This window comes from Mercenaria mercenaria, unplaced genomic scaffold (assembly GCF_021730395.1).
Source record: "Mercenaria mercenaria strain notata unplaced genomic scaffold, MADL_Memer_1 contig_3470, whole genome shotgun sequence".
Classification (NCBI taxonomy): domain Eukaryota; kingdom Metazoa; phylum Mollusca; class Bivalvia; order Venerida; family Veneridae; genus Mercenaria; species Mercenaria mercenaria.
In genome coordinates, this window is record NW_026461611.1 from 2,441 (window position 1) to 23,965 (window position 21,525).

General features: G+C 33.8%; 1 protein-coding gene across 1 annotated transcript in view; it reads left to right on the top strand.

The window, feature by feature from the left end:
- Positions 1-10,571: 10,571 nt before the first annotated feature.
- LOC123535698 (prion-like-(Q/N-rich) domain-bearing protein 25) overlaps positions 10,572-21,525 on the top strand; it is a 42,560-nt gene continuing 31,606 nt past the window's right edge. The window contains exon 1 of the mRNA XM_053534212.1: positions 10,572-10,833. Within this exon, the coding sequence (XP_053390187.1) occupies positions 10,572-10,833 (262 nt within the window). The remainder of the gene's footprint in view (positions 10,834-21,525) is intronic.

Genomic DNA, 21,525 nt, shown 5'->3' on the forward strand with positions numbered 1-21,525 from the left:
AGCGAGTCCAAAATCATGCCGCTAGAGTAGTAATGAATGCTTCCTACGAACAGCCAAGTGCTGAACTTCTGAAAAAGTTACACTGGCTTCCAGTTAAGGCTAGAGTCATGTTCAAAGTCCTAGTAATAGTCTTCCGTGTCATCAATGGTACAGCTCCAGTATATCTGAGGGAAATGTTTGTACCTACTCGACAACGGTACAAACTACGCTCACAGAGTGACACTAACTTTAACATCCCTAGACGGAGAACAAAATTAGCAGACAGATCTATGGCCGTCGTTGGTCCCAAATGGTGGAACGATCTACCTAGCTATCTGAAAGACATTCAGTCTGAAGCCAGTTTTAGATCAAAACTGAAAACACATCTGTTTAGTCAGTTTCAATGAGAACAATGAGTGTGCTCTTGTTGAAAAACAAAATATCAGTATTGGTATAAAATAGTATTTATACATGTCTTAATCTCTAAATCTAAGTTCTAGAATCCTGTTCATATTTTGAATGTATATATTTTAAATGTGTGTTATATAATTGTAAAGCGCAATAGAATATTTTATAATTTTTGCTCTATATAAATGCCATGTATTTGTATTTGTATTTGTCACAAAGGCAGAATCAAATGCCAGTGTCAAGAGTTTATACATACATGCATATATGTTAATAAATAAATAAATATACATTTCATACAGGTTTTATTTAATTTGACTCAATAAAGAGGAGTCACTGTAAAAAAGAGTATTTTAACAGTAGCATACATACTGAAATGTATAGAAATAATAAACATTTCATACAGCTGTTAATCGATTTGGTGACTGAATAGAGAGGAAGTACTTTAAAAGTGTATTTTAACAGTAGCAGACCTTGATGGTTTTGATATAATTCAACAAACTGCACAGCTGCTTTATACCAAAATAGTAACAGACATATTCAAGAATAAAGTTTTGCCTGAATGTGTAATCAAACCTAGGTCCTGACGCATGGGAAGCAAACAGTCTGTCATGTCACCATAAAAACTAGTTTAATGACAAGGCACTGGGGATCTATGTAGGGCTGCCTAGAACAGTTTCAAGATTGTGTCAAACATACAGATTCCTTGTTCTTTCTTTTTCTAGTATTTGATCCCAGAAGAAATCTTGTTGTTTCGGTTAGAGAACAATATCAATTGAAGGCAGCGTTTGCATTGACGATTCATAAAAGTCAAGGAATGACTCTTGACAGTTTTGAAAATTTAGTAGATATTTTCTTTGTAAGCTTTTTTATCTTTCATTTAATATTATTCTTGTTCCTGATATTATGGCACTTATTGCCTTAGTGCATTATGAAAGCAAACATCAAGTACAGGACTTGCAAACTACAAGACATACATTAACTTGACACATAAGAATGATTCTTAAATTATAAGTGAATCTTACAAAGCTAGTATGCCAGTGGTATATTAAGGCTTACACTAATGTTTGGCCTAGCTACTCCTCCTACAGCCGTCATTGAAAATTGCAGATTTGCAGTATATGGTACCACGCCAAAATTTAACTAAATACTTGCATTTGTTTCCTGAGTTCACGTTGACTGTCGTGAAATATTTAAACCTGGACAGCTTGGTGTGGCAATTGGTAGGGCGAGTACCTTATCTGTCATATACTTAAATGCTAAATGTCAAAATAGGTAATGCCTTTTTTTTCAAAGGTAATAATCTTCAGAAATGTAACTTTTAAATTTTTCAACAAAATAATACAATGTTGTATCAGTTTTAATTTGACATTACTTTTTGCACTTATAATTTGACAATATCAAATTGACGGTGAATACCTGACATTAAGCATTTGGAAAAAATCATTTTGCATTATTTGGCACAACATTTCAGCAGTTAGCAATTAGCATGGCCTTTCAAACATACCAACTTCCAACGCTAAAAACTTTTTTAAAAAATCATGAGTTCCTTACTTTTACAACAAAATTAATAAGTAAATAAATATTAATAAAAAAAGGACAAAATTTTAAAAAAATTCTTTAAAGACATACTTTATTTTTCAATCTCTTTTAAAAATATTAATAGTTATGGAAGGAAAATCATTTTTTATACTTTTTCGTTAATGTTAAGAATATAATATTTCATAGTAAAATCTATTGTGGTCTTAAAGAAATAACCAAGATAAAGTGGATTCCATGTCACCACTACACATCTGTGCAACTTACTCCAACAAAGGTTATCTATAGTGTAATTTGTAAACACAATTAAAAGAATCAGTAATTGTTTTCCTTCCCTAGTACCTTTTGTCTTTTTGATGGATAGTTTTTATAGAAAAGCCAAAAGCAGTGGCAGCATCTCTTCCTTTTCCTGCATTTGCTTTTGTAGACACACTGTTTTGACCAATGACGATGCTATTTAAAGAATGCTTGTATTGCAATGCATTAGAGTTTGCATTGGCCTCGTTATATGTTGAACGTTGCTGATTAAAAATATTTTCTACTACACCAGAGTTTACCGGCCCGGGGGTTATAAATATCTGCTTACTTGACTTTATTACCATGATGCAAAGCTCAATGAATCCAATGGTGCATGGCTGTATATCCTCATGGCACTGGTAGGACGTAGTAACATTTGGCTTGTCATTACTATTACATTTCCATTGGTCCAACCAGTTACTAATTTGTTTTAGTTCATTTAATCTCTCATCTTCTATAGTCATAATGGGTCTCATGTCCCTAAAGATATCTATGAGTTTAGAGGTGTGCTTTAATAATTCTATCATACCATTCAATACACTTCCCTTTGAACCAAGATATAACTGATACTGAGACATACAATGCAACATTTCAGAATTTAGCATTTCTTCGGCAAGATGATTGCGCATCTTTGAATGACATGTAAGGTTTATATGTTCATTCGTTAATTTACGATGGAGTTAAAATGAGTTCCTTTTGTCCCACTTAAAACAATCACAGAACATTTGCCACTGAATAGTGTCATTAGAGGGAAGGGTAAGGAGTCTGGTATAATATTTAGATGTTCCACTTGATAAAATATTGTTTCTTATCTTTTTTACAACATGTGACACATTCATTATAAAAACAACTTCACTGAAATTGTAAGGATTCTTGGTTTTGAAAGGTTTACTAAAGTTTACTAAAGTCACCACCAAGATTGTACTTTATAAAGTTTCGGTTACTTTGAGCTCCATCTAAACTTGCATACAAAACTTTAAATCCAAACATCTGTAGTTGATCAACTGCTTTCCAAAATAAAGTATACAGCTCTGTAGCCTGTACTCCATTGGTTATGAAATGAGCAAAAGGGAAACGGAACCCCGTGAGTCCCAAAAATACAAACTGCATTGCATATTTTCCTAAGCTTCATTTTTACCAGTTCGCAGAATGGTACAGTCGTTACCCACTCCCAGAACATCTATAAAACCAAACAGTTCTACTACATCACCGTTCTTTGCTATCTGAAGATCAGCTTGAATAGCCATCTCATCTATCACAATACCTCCCATCCAATCTTCTTCATGTAACTCTTTCCTTACTGCCTCAGCATGCATCCATTGCAAAATTTTATCATCAAAGCCTAGGTCTTGCTTTAACCTATTTTTAAAAAGTACCAAAGTCGAGGGACATGGCAATATAAGCAATTTTGAAGCTCTAAATGCTCCATATGCTTGCGGACTTCTACAATACCACTGAAGGCAAGCAGAAATGATTTTCTGGGACCAACGCCTGCCTATGGGATCCCTTGACTTAAAGAAAGCTCTGCAGTTTCATCTGTAATGTCAGGTATTAAAGATTTTAAATTATCTTTTGAAATAGGTTTCTTGCTAGTTGGTAAATCAGTAAAGTTCTTATTCTCTGTGAGTTTCATAGGTTCAGGCTCACAACACTGTAGATTTTCTTGTCTGTGTGATTAAGAGTCATATTTTGGCATTTCTTGTATGTGTCATTGACTATATTCATAGCTACAATTCTGTCACATAGAATAGATCTAACTACTCTTTTTTGAGTACCATTAACATCTTTAATTCTTTGGTATTGGTGGAATCGTGTGACAATTACCGACTTGCTTATTTTTACACCATTACACATTTTCACAAACTGTTCTTATACTTTCTATACTATACTGAAATTTTTCTGATACATACACATTAGATAGGTTGATTTCTGCCCCACATATTTTCAATGCACATGTTCCATTTCTATAAAACTCAAGTACTTTATGAACTGGTTGATCATTTATAGAGAAACCAGTAAAATATTTAAAGCTAACTGAACTTTCAATTTCATTTTCTATCACAAAGTCAGTGGGTACGTGTTTCTTCACATCAGATAATTTTGCAAATGTTGTAACCTGATCCAAGTGAGGGAGGATTGATTTTGATACCCTTATAAATAGCTATAGTTTCATGGGCTGTTGTCTTTCTGTGCTTCACTACATTTGGATACACCTTTGTCAGAAATTCATAAAACACCCGACCTTTACTTCCATGCCATTCCGGCTGCTTTTGTTTCAAGTTCAAAGATTTCTAAGAGCCTCTTTCCTTCAACTTCAGACTTAATATCTTCCTAGGGTCTTGTTAACATCCTAAAGTTAAAAACAATATTGATGCAAAACAATTAAAATGAAGTTTATCTTACTTCTTTAAATTGAGTACAAGTGTTAAGAAATATGCAGTTAAGGTAGTTATGCACCTTTGGATTATTTTTTCTATAGTGTAGATTTTCATGTAGTTATAGTTTTTCAAAACTTCAGAATATACCTGTTGTTCTAAATTCAGGAAAGTTGCCCTAAATGTTAAAATATCTACATTTGGCCAAACTGCAAATCAGAGTTATGGGACTTGAAGCTATCACCTTGCTTTATAACCCACAAGACACATGAAGTTTCAGTTCAATATCTGCATAAGTTTTGGAGTAATTTACATGTAAAACTTTTACCAGACTTTTCTTAGTCCAAAAAGGGACATAATTGGTCAAATAACATGTCAAAGTTATGGGACTTGACCAAGTGAGGTTGGTTATTTACTAAGTATAAAAGAAAAAATAACTTTCAAAGCTGTGTGCCTTTAAGTAATAGCTATATATACTGGCACGCAAAACTTTATCCAGGATCTTCAAAGTCCAAAAGGGGGCATAATTTTGCAAAAATGCATGTCAGAGTTATGGGACTTGATGCTATCACCTAGTTTTATTATGCTCAAGACACATGTGAAGTTCCAGTTGATTATCTGCATTAATTTTGGAGATTATCTGATATTAACTTGCATGTAAAACTTTAACCTAGATTTTTCTAAGTCCTTAAAGATGGCATAATTTGGTCAAAATTCGCGTCAGAGTTATGCGACTTTACCCAGTGAGGTTAGTAATTGACCTTAAAAAAGAAAAAAAATAAGTTTCAAAGCTATATTCTTTAAATGATAGTTATTTGTCACTGCATGCAAAACTTTAACCAAGGTGTGACGCCGACGTCAACGCCAGGGTGTGTAGAATGGCTAGACCATTCTTTAAATACTCAAGCTAAAAATGATAAGGTTGAGTGCTTGAATTTTTGCTTTACTTATACTTGAAAAATTTGGACCTCACACGGTATCTTAACAATTTTGATGACATTTTCTCAGTTAATTTTTTCTCTACATTGTATATTTTAATGAAACATCTCTTAGTCATAAACAAACATATGCACTATATTTTTTAATTAAAATGTACAGGTCCTTGTGTTTGCTTCTTGAAATATTTTCTCATGAAAAAGTACATCCACACATTTCAAGCCAATAGTAAGACCTATATTTATATTTGAATTATTTATCATGTCAAAATATTTTATTTTAAATTGTATTTTATAAAGACAGTAACATTTTGGTTTTATTATTACTTTATATTTGGGTTGCGATTTTATCATAAAATGATTTTTATTTCCATATACCAAGTCAGCACTTTTGATCAATGTTGTTATGCCATTATTTACCATTTATCAATCATGCAGAACCACCTAAAAGAATTTAAATTCCATTTAAAGATTTTATTTATTGGAAACAAAGTATTGAAAAATAAAAGAACGAAACTGAGTTTAAAAAAAAGCATCTTACCTATGTTTAGAAAGATGTTTGAAAAACATGAGAACAAAATTGATATTGCAAGAAATGCTAAGGAATATTGTTTAATGTTTTTCATTCTTCCATATTTTTAAAAAAGGTATTGAAAAAGATGCAGAATAAAGTAAATTATTTTAAGTAATTTTAATGAGAAATCTATATAAAAGCTTATGTTTTGAATATGCAATACTGTGAAACTTGTTTTTGAACAGCCTGGAAAGGGAGGTGAACAAACATGCTTTTTTTATCTTTTTTTTATTTTACTGGAGATGAGGCAGGTACTTAATGTAGATGTACTGTTTATAGTACTAACAGTACCATATACAAGGCTGAAAACTTAAAATAACCTCGGGCTGTGCGAAATTGTCAAAACTTTGTGACATGCAGGGAATCAGATCAATATAAACATATTAACAATTTGATCTGAATCCTGCCACTTAAAAGAACAGTAGTGTTCCACAAAAGCAACACATCTTTGAAAAGTACAACTGTTGTTTTTCTCACATTGACTCATGTTTGGAATATTAACCCTTATTTTGATGGACACAACTTATCCTGCCTTTGTGACCAGTGTAGATTATGATCAGCCTGTACATGCATGCAGTTTGATTATGATCTGCACTGCTTGTTATTCAGTTGGTATCTTTTTGATAAGCACCTCTTTTAACAGTTAATGATAGTTACCAAATAGAAAAATGGACAAGTCCATTATAGAAATTTAGGAGGGTAAGGATTAAGATGCCTGTTCATTACTTGAAAATTGTTAAGCCATTTTAGTCACCTGTTACAACATACCTGGACCTGTGTTTTTTTAAGTGCACCCTAGTAAAATTTCAGACTGATTAACTGCTCAGTTTAAAAGAAAATAATTTTTATGTTGATCTTGGGAAAAAAATAGAGACTGGTTTTAAAATTGATATAATTTATGAGTTTTTTTATTATTTCAACACCAAACACAGACCTTCTGGATGTATGTATACTCCTGCAAGTTAGAGTTCAAAATGGCATTATCATGAGTTAGGCATCTATTATTGCTGATAATTTGATAAGGAACACTCCCCCCCCCCACCCCCCCACCCCCTATTCCCGCACCCCTCTCCCAAACAAAATCCCCTATACTCAGTTAAGTGAATATGACCAAGGGTGACAAAATGCCCCTGATATTGATTTAAAGGAGAAGGTTCACTTTTGCACCAAAATGGCCTAAAAATCGAAAGTGTCTAAATCTAGTAAAGAACATGTTTTCTTTCATCAAGTAATACTGTATTATCAAAATGCACAACATATTTTACAATATATTCATTATACAAGAAAATATCAGACATAACTGAAAATAATTTTAACATTATGGGTATGGGAAACCTTCAGTTTTTAATCGAATTTTTAAACATATCTGAAATTTTTGTTATGAGCACAACTGTCGACTACAATCAAAACATGACCATAAATTCTGTGAAATAAGCTGGACCAAAGGGCAAAATATTTTTGTGGTCCTTGAGTGTGCTCACTGTTAAAAACATTCCTTTATTACTTAAATATGGAAAAAATGCCCGTTTACGCAAAATTCTGCGATTTCAGCAATATTCAATGACATGTTGTGAACAAAATAATGAATTTATTTATAAAAACTTAATTCCTTGCAGTAGATAAACATTCTGGTAGTAAACAATATATAGCTTTTTCAAATTATAGCCAATTTGAAAATTTTAAAAATTGCATAGGCCATATAAGGCTTAGGTGAACTTTGTCCTTTACCTTTTTTATTCAGTCTGGGAGTTTCTAATTCAACTAAGGCAAAGTGGGAGTGGGGTAGAGGAAGGGTTGTCTTTGTGTTCAGTTGATTTACAAAAGCATATATTGGAAAAGTTTAAAAATTATTTTTGTCATATATCTAACACCATAATGCCCTTTGCCATGTAGCACTGCGTAATGGACCTGTAACAGTTCTGTTTAAATCATGCCCAGGGGTTCAAATTTACCCCATCCTGGGATTCACTTATGCTACTAAGACTTATAGGGAAAACTTTGAAAAAAGCATTTCCTGAAGTCTAGAGCTTAGATATTTGGCATATGGCAATGAGCAGGCATCCTCTGCTAAGTTTGATGAAATATTATTTCACCCATTTGAGTCAGGAGAGCGATATAGCACCATTATGGCTCTCTTGTTAACAACTGTATAGTACAGTATAATTTACATTTTCGGCAGTTTGGAAGAAGTAAAAAATATTTCATAAAATAAGATAAAGTTTCATTCTTTTTTCTCCTCCCTTAAAGATTTTAAACTTGTTTCAACTTGTTGATGTTTTTAAAATGATATTTCCGCAATCAATGAGACCATAAAAATCATGATAAGGGAGCAGTTTTGGATCAGGTTTGGTTATTGGTTAACTGAGTTTACCAAATTGTTCATTTTACATAGAAAACCAAAATTAATTTCAGAAAAGTGTTACAAATTATGTTACCTGACTTCTTATAAAAATAAAAAGATTTAGGTATGCATATGCGAAAAAGCAGGCTATGTGTACGGTAGAAAATATATTTTGAAAATCTTGAAATTCACTTAAAGACCCCATTACCTTGTAGACAAGCTAGACTGAGACAAGCAGATGTCTTAAAAGAATATAATTTACATATACATGTACGTAGATGTCTTAAAAGAATGTAATTAACATATACATGTATATTTTTCTTTGTAAGTTATTTTTTATTAATGGAGAAATTGTTGTGGGCAGCACAAGCAAAATGTTTTTAAAGTTTCTAAGGTACCTAACTGGCATTGGGACCACCCATTGAAATGGACTGGCTCCCATCCCTATGGCAGTTCAGTCATATTTCTTATATACAAAATGTATATTAAGTTCTCCTTCATTAACACTGGAAATAACTAAAGCATGGTGTTTCTATATTGCCATTTTTATTTCCTATGAGTCTAAACAGTGGGACTGTATGGTTTTAGCCGTAAAAAATATGCTAAAACTTTACTTATAACATCCTAAAATCAAATATTATGCCTGCTAGGCCTAAAAAAAATCTTTGTTTCCGGTAACATGCTAAAATAAATTAGGGTAGGTTAATTTTTTTTTATTAAGTGAGACTTTTGGGAAATTATTTTTGTGTCAAAAAAATGAATACATATAAGGGAGTTATGCCTGTAGAGCATCAGTAAGTTGATTTCTAACATCACTGACCATGTTTAAAGCATAAAAAGTGCAGTTTTGCAACATTTTGTTAAAAAGTTGAAAACAAAATGTTCTCCAGGGCCATAAAAACATTTAGGGTCGGGCCAAAAATTTAGGATAGGTCGGGGTATTGGAAAAAAAAAACAATTTTTTTACGCCTTATACAAAGGTAAATTATCAGGATCAGTTGACCCTTTGTGAATATTGGCGTAGGGTATGAGATATTTGCCAGAATATATACAGGGCATCACAGTGCTGGCAGGTATGTTCCCTCTGCTATTAAAGGGAGTCCTTCAACAACAAATGGCAGAAAGGGGAGTAATTCTGCAGAAGTCACTTTCTATAATTAAGATCTTTAAGTTGTCTAAGTATTTATACCAGGATGACCTAACTTTGAATATTTTCTTCTAGGCACAAGCCTGTCCAAGCAATGTTCACAGTAGAGAATCTACAGGAAATAGACACTGTACAAGATGATGACTGCCAGCCAGGTACTGAAGATTTAGAAGATGATTTTAATGATGTTATTGCTACATTAGATGTTGAAGAGGAATGCAAAGACATTCAATTACCAGAAAATTTAAATCTTAAAGGTATAATTGAAGAAATAACAGCAAAAACAGTTGTTTCTCCTGATCAGTATGAAAACAATGAAATCTTGTCTAGAATGAGTTGGACAAAGTTACAAGTCTTTGCTAAACAACAATACAGTAAACTTCCATCATTGTTAAATGAATGTACTTCTTCAAAAACTGGACAAATAGTGTCAAAAAACCTAGGTGACTTTTATACAAAGCAACCCACATATTCAGCTGGTACAGAATTCAAAATGCAATGTCTAAGATTATTTGATAATGAGGATGTATATACAACCATACACCAGAGGATCTGTTGTAACATTCTTGTTGGAATTAGGGAGTACATTATAAGTGCTAGGGCAAAAGAAGTTGATACACCAAGTCAAAAGATAAATAAAAGAACAGTAACGCAGGCTTCCAGAGCAAGAGTAAGATATGTAGGGGGATACTGTGTTGCAAAAGTAAGACATATTAAGTATGTTCTGAAAAAGGAGGTATCGCATAGATTTTCGGACAAAGATGCAGATAAAGAAAAGTATGAAAATGCCAGATGTGCAATTGATATCTTAAATTGTCTAAAAGAGGATGAACAAAGTGTGTCTGCAAGTACAGAAGAGCCTGATTCCCTTTGAGATATGACTGAAAAGATATTCCATCAAATAATTAAGTACCATCTAATGGTTATGTTCAACCAATTCAGGAAGGACACTTTAGATAGTTTTCAGATTGGGAAAAAGATGGCACACAGAAAGCAAGTAAGAGTATCTATTCATTCAGAGAGTAAAAACGGTCTTTCTAGCACTTCTAGCAAATCCAGCCAACAAAGAAAACAGCAAAGCAAGTCTACAAAACAAGCTAAAGAAACAGATACTATTGCAAGTCTTCCACAGACAAGCACATCATTAGAGTCAGAGAGTGAACCGCAACAGGGCACATCAACTGAGCAGGTCGATGAAAGTGTAGTACTACAATCAGTCAGTGATTCCGATGAGATTAAATGTAAGATTTGTGATACTGTAGAGAAGGAAACATCTTGGATTCAATGTGATAGTTGTGAATGGTTACATAGAAATTGTGCAGGGTTAAAACATCACATGAAGTGGAAAAAATATCAGAAAAAAATCATCTAAATTTCTTTGTAAGGACTGTGAGTAGAAACTATTCTAATAATGACAAAATTTGAAACTTTTTCCTTCATATATATATAAAAATAGAAAAAGTGGAAACTCTACAGGTCGCTCAACACGACAAAAATGAAAATGTTGCAGGCTCGGTATGATTAAGCCTGTTCATGGACGGTAGTGGAAACCAAATTTACAGAACACCCTTTTCATGATTATTACAAAATAATATCTGTAGAAAGATCCTTTGGAAGCAAAGAATGCAACCAAACAGAATAGCAGACTCGGTTTGATTGAGTCTGTTCAGGAGAGGTAATGCAGCCACTCAGGGTGCCACAGTCATCTTCTACAAGCACAGATACACAGAGATCTGACCAGCTTAACTTTGCCTAGCTCTTTGCAAATACTGACAGACAGTCTAGTTCTTAACAAGCCTCTATTTAAGTTTTGTCTTCATGAAAAATATCATTTGGAAGCAAAGAATGCAACCAAACAGAATAATAGCAGACTTAGTTTGATTGAGTCTGTTCATTAGAGGTAATGCAGCCACTCAGGGTACCAAAGCCATCTTCTACAAGTACAGACACACAAAGATCTGACCAGCTTAACTTTGCCTAGCTCTTTGCAAATACTGGTAGACAGTCTAGTTCTTAACAAGCCTCTGTTTAAGTTTTATCTTCACTAAAAATATCCTTTAAAAGCAAAGAATGCAACCAAACAGAATAATAGCAGACTTTGTTTGATTGAGTCTGTTCAGGAGAGGTAATGCAGCCACTCAGGGTGCCACAGTCATCTTCTACAAGTACATACACACACAGATCTGACCAGCTTAACTTTGCCTAGCTCTTTGCAAATACTGGATACAGTCTAGTTCTTAACAAGCCTCTGTTTAAGTTTTGTCTTCACTAAAAATATCATTTGGAAGCAAAGAATGCAACCAAACAGAATAATAGCAGACTTGGTTTGACTGAGTCTGTTCATGAGAGGTAATGTAGCCACTCAGGGTGTCACAGTCATCTTCTATAAGTACAGACACACAGGGATCTGACCAGCTTAACTTTGCCTAGCTCTTTCCAAATACTGGTAGACAGTCTAGTTCTTAACAAGCCTCTGTTTAAGTTTTATCTTCCTAAATCTATCCTTTGAAAGCAAAGAATGCAACCAAACAGAAAAATAGCAGACTTGGTTTGATTGAGTCTGTTCATGAGAGGTAATGCAACCACTCAGGGTGCCACAGTCATCTTCTACAAGTACAGACACACACAAATCTGATCAGCTTAACTTTGCCTAGCTCTTTGCAAATACTGGATACAGTCTAGTTCTTAACAAGCCTCTGTTTGCATTTTGTCTCCACTGTACGACAATGCCTTAGAGTGGGATTTATGTACATCATCAGAAGAATTGAGTATTTAGCACTCATTTTTCCTGGGAAGAACCAGTACTGACCTCTTTCTTAGGTGGGAGACACACAAGACCACCCCAGGTATTTCCAGTGCATACGCTGAGAATTGAACCGCAGACCTCTGGATTGACAGTTAAGTGCATTAGGACTAGACCACCCGGTCACCTACATATTGTATGGAGACACTATAACATACACACCATATTCTTGTCCAGGTTCCTATAGAAGCAGTGAAGTGTGAAAAAACAGATTTACAAAAAAAGAACAGTTTCAAACTTCTCTGTTTTAATAAAGAAATGAATTAAACCATGTTGGAATTTAAAACAAAGCATCACATGTGGTAAAGAAATCAAACAGTGCACTATATATTGAAAGACAACTTGAAAAGATAGATTTCTTCTTCACTGATTCAGTAATAGACATGTAAAAGCTATAAAATAGTATAACTGGCACGACCACAAGTATTATTTAAAATAGTAGTTACGATTGCCATGGTACGATTCAATAACCATGAAAAATCCAAGCACCTTTTGTAAAAAAACACCAGTATTGACATGTATATTGTTTACAAAAGATGGTTGCTACAATCCTTATGAAAATATAAGGCCACGCAGGGAACCAAAGGCGAAGGCCGTCACACCTCCGTATATTGACCAATCGCTGGCGCTTACCGTGTCTGAATTCGACGAAATCGTACGGACGTTATACAAGTATTTCCGGGTCAACGCAGTCAATATGGTCTAAGACCACAGTTATTTTTACTATATGTTCTATATAGGCACTGGACACTATAGCAATTTTACATGCATTCCAACCCCCATAAAAATTCCTGAACTCAACAGAACTATTCAAGAGAAAAAATTCCAGCCACAGTAAACATTGGGTTGACCGGCTCTTTTTCCACCATTTTGAAATAAATCACATGCATATGAAGAATACTCTCTAGATGGCCGCAAACAGGCAAAACAGGCCCTATCAAAAAGTCATGTTATGCATATTCTGACATTCTCATTCTGTCAAATTGTACATGTACCTACTATTTCATATCTCCTCTATTAAATCATGCCATTTATTGCAGGTCTTTCACTCAAAAATTCACCAATATTCACCATCAAACAGAGGAACTATTTTCCGTGTAACCACTTCCGTATTATGGTCAACCAAGGGCAAACAACTGTGGTCTTGTGCATATTTAGACCTATTTTTGTCTTCAAACTAAAACATATTTTACCAGTACAATCTCCGATGTATCTTAACCTTTGACCTTTGTTGAACTATGCACTAAAATTTGACAGCTTCCAATGTTACACATGGTATCGGTCAAATCTGAGCAAAAAAAAATTCGCGTACTTTTCAGATGAAAAAAAACGCAAAATTCTATAACTTTTTTGTTTGATGAGATTTTCACCCAAAATAAAAAACAGCATGTTTCCTTATTATATATCTATCCAAATTAAGAGCCACTTCAAGTCTGATTACAATATCACTGTTCCAATTTTAGGAAAACTATTCCTATTACAAAAAGCACGTCGAAACGCGTAGTCTACTCACACGAAAAAGTAAAATGTGAACTAAGAAAAATCCTGTAGCTGTCAAATTTGCCCTTTTTAAGCAGCCCAGTATGTGGCAAATATGAGAATGAATAGTTTTTGTACATATATGTGTCATTAACTTTTCAGTGATCATTCATTTATGGCTACCCTAGGTAAAATGAGCCAAACAGCTCTGAAAAGTCCAATATGTGAGCTTACTAAAAAGCTTATGAGTCTTTCTGGAATGAATATTTCACTCAAACCTTACAGTTTACAGGCATTCGGTGCACTCTGTAAATGAAACATACACACCATGACCATTTACACTGCACAAAATCTTACATTGTGTATCACAGCTGAGTTTTCTGGCAAAAACAGCCCCTATCGCTATAAAGAATGATTTTAATGTACATCACTGCCTGCTGAATGTTCCAAACTGGCTAAATTTCAGCAAAAACCTTAATAAATATCAACCTGAGAAACTACAACTGGTGCTCCTAATTCTTCCGATGACTAATATCAATGGAAGTGACCCTTCGTGTGATCGAACCAGGATCTTCTGTGTGATTGGAAGGCCTGCGGCCGAACAACATCTGAAATATGAGTCAAGCTAGTCATAATTTCTTAGATTGAATACTTAATCAGTTTACATGATTGTATGTATGTGCAAACTATATTTCAAAACAATCTGACTGCAAAGAAAGTGTGAAATGCTAAAAAGTGCCCCTCAAAGCAACTTTTCTATGAATATTTATATCACAATCTCCTTTCCCCATACTGAAACTGTCATAATGTAATATAAAACCTCAAATTCAAGTCTTATGTATGTAAAATGTGTCATAACAAACAGTCTGAATAACAAAACTATCAATCACAAAGCAGTCTGTCCAGATTCCTTGCTTTACTGACTGCTAGATCTGAAGCAATGTTTACTATCTTCAGGTAAAATTAGCTACAATCTGAACTGAGTATTCACACTGGGAATACAGTTTACTGCATCAACTATTATGAACAAATTCCTGTCCAATTTCATGGTAACTGATTATAAATGTAATCTCACTACCACACATGATTTAGAAAGTAGTCATTATTGCAAAACTGGCTGAAATAATGTTATTCCACTACAATTCTATTTTCTAGCTTTTTTTCGCTTGCCGGTGCAATTTAACTAAGTCTATTAAACTTTACAAAATCACAGTACCTGATCTTGATTAAAAGCATCTAAAAAGGAATTATTTACCCATTCACAACACCGAACAACTGTCTTCGGTCAAACCTGAGAAGCTGTAGACATATATGTACAAAGGCGATCAATCCCAGTCTATGCGACAAACTTCACATTGTCCGAGCGCTCTCATTTCAGGTTTTTAGGTACTAAAAGTGTAAGAAATCCAACAGAATAAGTAAATATACAATTCAGGACCTCAGATATGATGATTTATGCTCAATTAAACATTAAGGAAACCAATATGCAAGTCTAGTGTGTGAAAATCTGCCTGTTATCCTTCAAAATCAATTAAAATATGCCAATTTCAGGCCTAATCTGTTCAATTTTCAAGCCCTTGAACTTATTTTTCTTGCACAGATTATGATTACACATATTTCTCTATTCAGACTGTGTGTATTGTGTAAATTCAAGTAACCAAAAGAGCAATTTTATGTAAACAAGAAGAGAAAAAAATACATATCTGACTTTAGGTCAGATTTTCTCAGTCGCAGCTCAAATGTCTAAAAGATAAAATAATATCACATCGCGGCATTTGTAATACCCAATTTTGTTTTCCGCATACCGGTTTCAAACAAAGAACTTATAAAAATGCATTTCATGCATGAAAACCTGCAAAATTAGAAAAAAATCCAGAAATATGTACATGTAAACTGAAAGTAGGATTTTTCACAAGTTTCAAGTGCATGTATACTTTTTACCCAAACTGAAGCAATTTCAGCAAATGTAATGATTAATCTAAATATTTACCAGATTTCTATGCCTACCAGACATTCACTGTCAAAATTTCAGCCATGTAGATTGAAAAATAACAAAAATATTGACAATTTACTTTCTGACATTTTCCACTATATCAGGCCTAAGACCACAGTTATTTTTACTATATGTTCTATATAGGCACTGGACACTATAGCAATTTTGCATGCATTCCAACCCCCATAAAAATACCTGAACTCAACAGAACTATTCAAGAGAAAAAATTCCAGCCACAGTAAACATTGGGTTGACCGGCTCTTTTTTCCACCATTTTGAACCAAATCACATGCGTATGAAGAATACTCTCTAGATGGCCGCAAACAGGCAAAACAGGCCCTATCAAAAAGTCATGTTATGCATATTCTGACATTCTCATTCTGTCAAATTGTACATGTATCTACTATTTCATATCTCCTCTATTAAATCATGCCATTTATTGCAGGTCTTTCACTCAAAAATTCACCAATATTCACCATCAAACAGAGGAACTATTTTCCGTGTAACCACTTCCGTATTGTCAACCAAGGGCAAATAACTGTGGTCTTGTGCCATATGGCAGCGCAGAGTTCAAAGCGACCGAGGATTTAGAAAACAGAGTCGCGGTGTGTTATAAACCTGGCATGTGTTTAATTCGTCGGTGGTAAGAGATTATAAAATTGACTGTTTTTCGATTCATGTTGGTTTGGGCCGGACATCACGAAGGGATAATACACTGTGTACTGAATTTAATGTAAACAAAATTAGGTCACGTCGATGTCGAGACAAATTTTGGCGAATTTAACGGCTCGCTAATCATAGTGAGAACAGTACATACACCCGATCTTTTTCAGTATTTATAAAGAATTTACTTCTGCGTTAAACGGAACCAAGTTTTTGGAAATTGTGTAGAAGTTATGAACAGGGGCTTACTTTATATGAGGTCAGTGAATATTTTCGTGATGTCGAGGCTCAAGTGTTCAATACATCTTTTTAGTACTCGGATATATAGGATATGATTTTTTTTCTCACAGAATTTTATTATATTATGTAACTATGTGTTACAAGCTTGTGCAGTTTTTTTCAGATGGGGGCTTAGGGGGTGGGGCGGGGTAGGGTCCAGGCCACACGCCGAGTGCCTGTGCATTAAGCAGTATTTTTTATGAAAGTTCTTCAATATTCACAAAAATACATAATACAGTTTATAAAAGCCTATTTGTGTGATTAATTTTTTACAAAACGAATAAAACAAAGCTCACATGCATTCACAAAAACATTGCTATATATCTTTAAAGACATGAGATCTTTTTTTTGAACATACATGCTTCTGTTTCATAGCATTTTTGTTCTTTCTTTCTTCCTTTCCTGATTCATTCATTCATTCATCCATTCGTTTATTCATTCATTCATTCATTCATCTTCTTTTAAATTGTTTTTTCTATCTTAACAATCCCTGTTCTATATAATTTTTTTCATCCTTCCTTTTTCATTCATTTATTCAATCATTCATTTATTCATTTACTGGTATTTGTTCACTTCAATTTTTATTCCATCCCATCTAAACAATATTTGTTTCTACACACTTACTTTCATTCCTTCCATTTTTCTCTCATTATTTTGTTGTTGTTTGTGGGAAATGGGATGCAAAATTGACATATTATAGCTTGTACTTTGGTACATTTCAAAAATTATATTAGAACACAAGTCACGGTGTCTTAATCATTCATAAACAATTGATAAAAATGTTGCAGAAATCTACAGCAACAAGCTTTACTTGTCCTTGTGTATGTTTGTCTTATAATTTGAAATGATATTTAGACATCTCCAATTGTGCAAAAGTATACATGTGTTACTAGTTGCCAAAATCAGCAATATAACGGAAGTAGATATACCAGTTTAATTGATTATATATGACTTTCCAGAAAATTCCATAAAGATATATCATGTTTCTGTAAATACTTATAAATATATATTTTCTTAAAAAAAAACAACTAGAGGCAATTAAAAGGCAAATATGCCTTTTTGAAATGTCATTTGCAGCTATATATGTGGTGTCTATACTGTCCATGAAAAGAGGATGGGTCACTTTACAAAAGATTTTAGGTCAAGTTTTATTATTCCCCTTACGGAAATGTTATAGTTTGCCGCGAACACTTGCTGCGATCATGCCGCGAATATCCGGCGAACATGCCGCGAACGCTTTTAATACAGTTGTTATAATTGTTCGCGGGATGTTCGTTTGGTGTTCACTTTTCACATGCAAATTAGTTTTGCCGCGAACTTCCCGCGAACAAGTAGCTGTGAACTTCCCGCGAACAAGTTGCTGCGATCATCCCGCGAACTAGTTGCTGCGATCATCCCGCGAACTAGTTGCTGCGAACATGCCGCGAACTAACAATCACTACAGAAATTGTGTACAAAAATGCATGTACAGAAAAAGTGCAAGTTAAAACAAATAAATTAATAGGAATCAGGGATATAAATTTATAAATTGAATAAACTTGAACACTGAGGTTGTAACTAATTCAAATTGTCAATGTCTGAACTTTTTCATATCATATTTGGAGCATTTTGAATTTTAATGATAAAATATGTTTGAATTTCAACTGTTAATTGTCATTTCAATACCAATGTCTGAGTGCATGTATTCATTTCAGCCCAATGTTTTTTCTTCACACTGCTTATAAGTTATATGTGTCACTACAAATTTGTCATGTAGTTTTACATGTTAATTATCAGACTTATGAAGCTATGAATAAAAATTGTCAAAATAAGCTAGTTTATATTTCTTTTTAGATATTCTGATTCAGCTCTACAAAAGTTTAAGAATATCTATTTCATTTTCAAAATTCCTTATGTTTATTGAGATATATGAGTATAGATATTAAACATAAATTTTCCGACTTACCACAAAAAGAATATATTCCTATCAACCTCTAAGAATCACTTATGCAAACTGTCTGTAATCTGGAACAACTGATACGTATTAGACCTTCCTGCTGTAATGCACACAGATTTCCTTCTAAACGTGTCCAGAATATCTGGTTGTAATTAACTTATCAGACTCATACTGTGACCTTACAGATAATGCTACAAATTAATTGATCTACAATTACTTGCTCTTATAAAAGCTCTTCATTAACAGTTTACCAAAAGATTATAATCTTCTATGTTCTTCTCGCAAACATGCCGCGATCATTGGTCTCCCTGCGAATATCCCGCGAACTAGTATCAAATCAATCGCTAAATGATAAACGAATCGATCGCGGTAGCAGCGAATATCCCGCGAATACTTCCTGCGAATAGGCATGTTCGTGGCATGTTCGCACCATGTCCGCGGCATGTTCGCAGCTTTTTTACCATTTCGTAAGGGTCATTTCATATGGATCTATTTGTAAATAGAGCATGTAGATATATGTTGAAAATGTGGTTAAATATACCTAAACGTTGTAGCAATTAACACCAATGAATAATGTGAAGAACAAGTTAGAGGCATTTAACCTTACATAGCATTTATCCTTGCATAATATAATGTCAAATAACGGTCTTTAGACGTATATCCTTGCATATCAAATGTGTTCATGCATATCACAGTAGACATAATTTCGGTATAGTATTGTTAATACACATAAAGTTGTTAATTTTATGTTTACATAAACACTATATTGTACAGTCCATAAAATAAACAAACGTGTTTGTAAACATGGACGGATCCAAACGGAAGGGGAAGAAGCATTTTATAGAAACATTTCGATGGCAAAATACAATACATATCCGTAGCCCTCACCAACCTATAAACCGTGTCAGTCTATTTTATAAGTGCAACAACACGGTTGACCCATTTAAACGAGCTGTAAGTGTTCATGTTTACAGATACAAAATTTTGGTTTGATATACCTTTAACCTAGCGACCTAGTCATTGACCCATAACGACCAAGTTTTAAACTTAACACAAGCTTAATAATTTAAAAAAGACAAACTTTCTTACCAACTGTATGTAGACAAAGCAGAAAAGAAACATTAAGAATGCTAAGAATGTGTTTTATGATATAGCCTAGTGACCTAGTTTTATATCCAAGATAATCGTATTTACAATCTATTCTAAAATTCATAATAGAAATGTTCTGACTAAATTTTATATGAAAATATGGCATCTAGAGAGTTAAGAATGTTTTTTCTATGAATTAACTTACTTACCTACCTTTTTACGCCAGATGATCAAGTTTAAAACTTTAACTAGACTTGATTGAGACACATTATGAGTGCGGAGTATTTGTGATGCCACATTGGTTTCTGTGAGTTTCACGCCTCTTTGTCCAAAATTCATGAAACCCAATCAGAATGTCTGTTTTCCTAGGGTCTACAACATATACACCAGTATCGTTATATACCATTACTAAATACAGTACTTTGTTTCGCGCGAAGTTTCCTTTTGCTGTATCTTGCAGCAACATTTGTACTTGTTAGAAATTTATTTTAATTACCTCACTCAATGACTAGGTTTTTGATTGGTCAGATTATTCACTTGCGCTCCGTTTAAGAATTATAATGAGTACCGGATAAATTTATATTATGTTACTAGGTCAAACATATGAGTCATTGTGTCGTAATCATTGACCTTGTGAGTTTGAGAAAAACATGCTTTATTTATTTTTAAGGTCCCTCACACGTGGCAAAAAATGGAATAAAAACGAATCAAAATTGTACGAACAATACTTAGTCAAAGACCGCGACAAAATTCGCTACTAAGTTCCTTTGTTATATTATAAGAAGTCCAGAATCTATGCATGAGACGGATTGGTTGATGTACAGACGATCCGGCGGACGTGTGTACTGAAAGATATACAAATTCCCTCATCCAATGATGGGGATAAAGTAATTTAGATACAATGTTTGAATGCGTTTGGCGGAGATAAATTTAATCAACACATTTGCATCATTCTTATACACATGATATATAAACTAAAGTTATTGAACCTTATCAACTCGTGTAAAGTTTGTGAGCGTAAAGTACCAGCTAATAATACTAAATGTAAAACTTTTGTAACACGAACGCCAACGACGACAAAAAGGCTGAGGACAACAGCTTCATTATTTAAAATATTTCCAAAGGTCGAGCTAAAATATGCATGTCACGAACATTTCCTGTGAAACACACTAAATTTGTATATCTAAAAAAGAAGACGTGTACTGTTCACACTTCAACTCGGTCCACGACTTTATGTTTTATTGTATGTTTGGTGCTATCTATTTAAAACCTCTTAGGTTGTGTACAAAACGCTTTCAAGGAGCCGGTTAGTCGTCAACTTGGACCAAAGAGGACTAATAAATTCTAGCTTGACATAATCATAAAGATGGTCAAGTGGGCATAATTGCAATTTATTTGAGTCCAAAGTTTGTCGCTTTTTTAAATAACACAAAGATAAAGGAGACTGCAAACAAGTCGTGAAAACATATTGCATGTCAGTATGTAGGCATTCGGTACTTTCCATACAACACAGGACGGTAGATGTTTTAAATGAATAGAAACATTTAGTACAGAGATAATTTGTTAAAATGTATCTATTCGAGTTGCGCAACAAAGATAGAGAGTTAGGTAGTGCAAAGTTATATCACAAGTTCATATGATTGAAAAGTTCTGATACCTGTCAAATGGGAAAGTGCTAGACATGCTCTTTT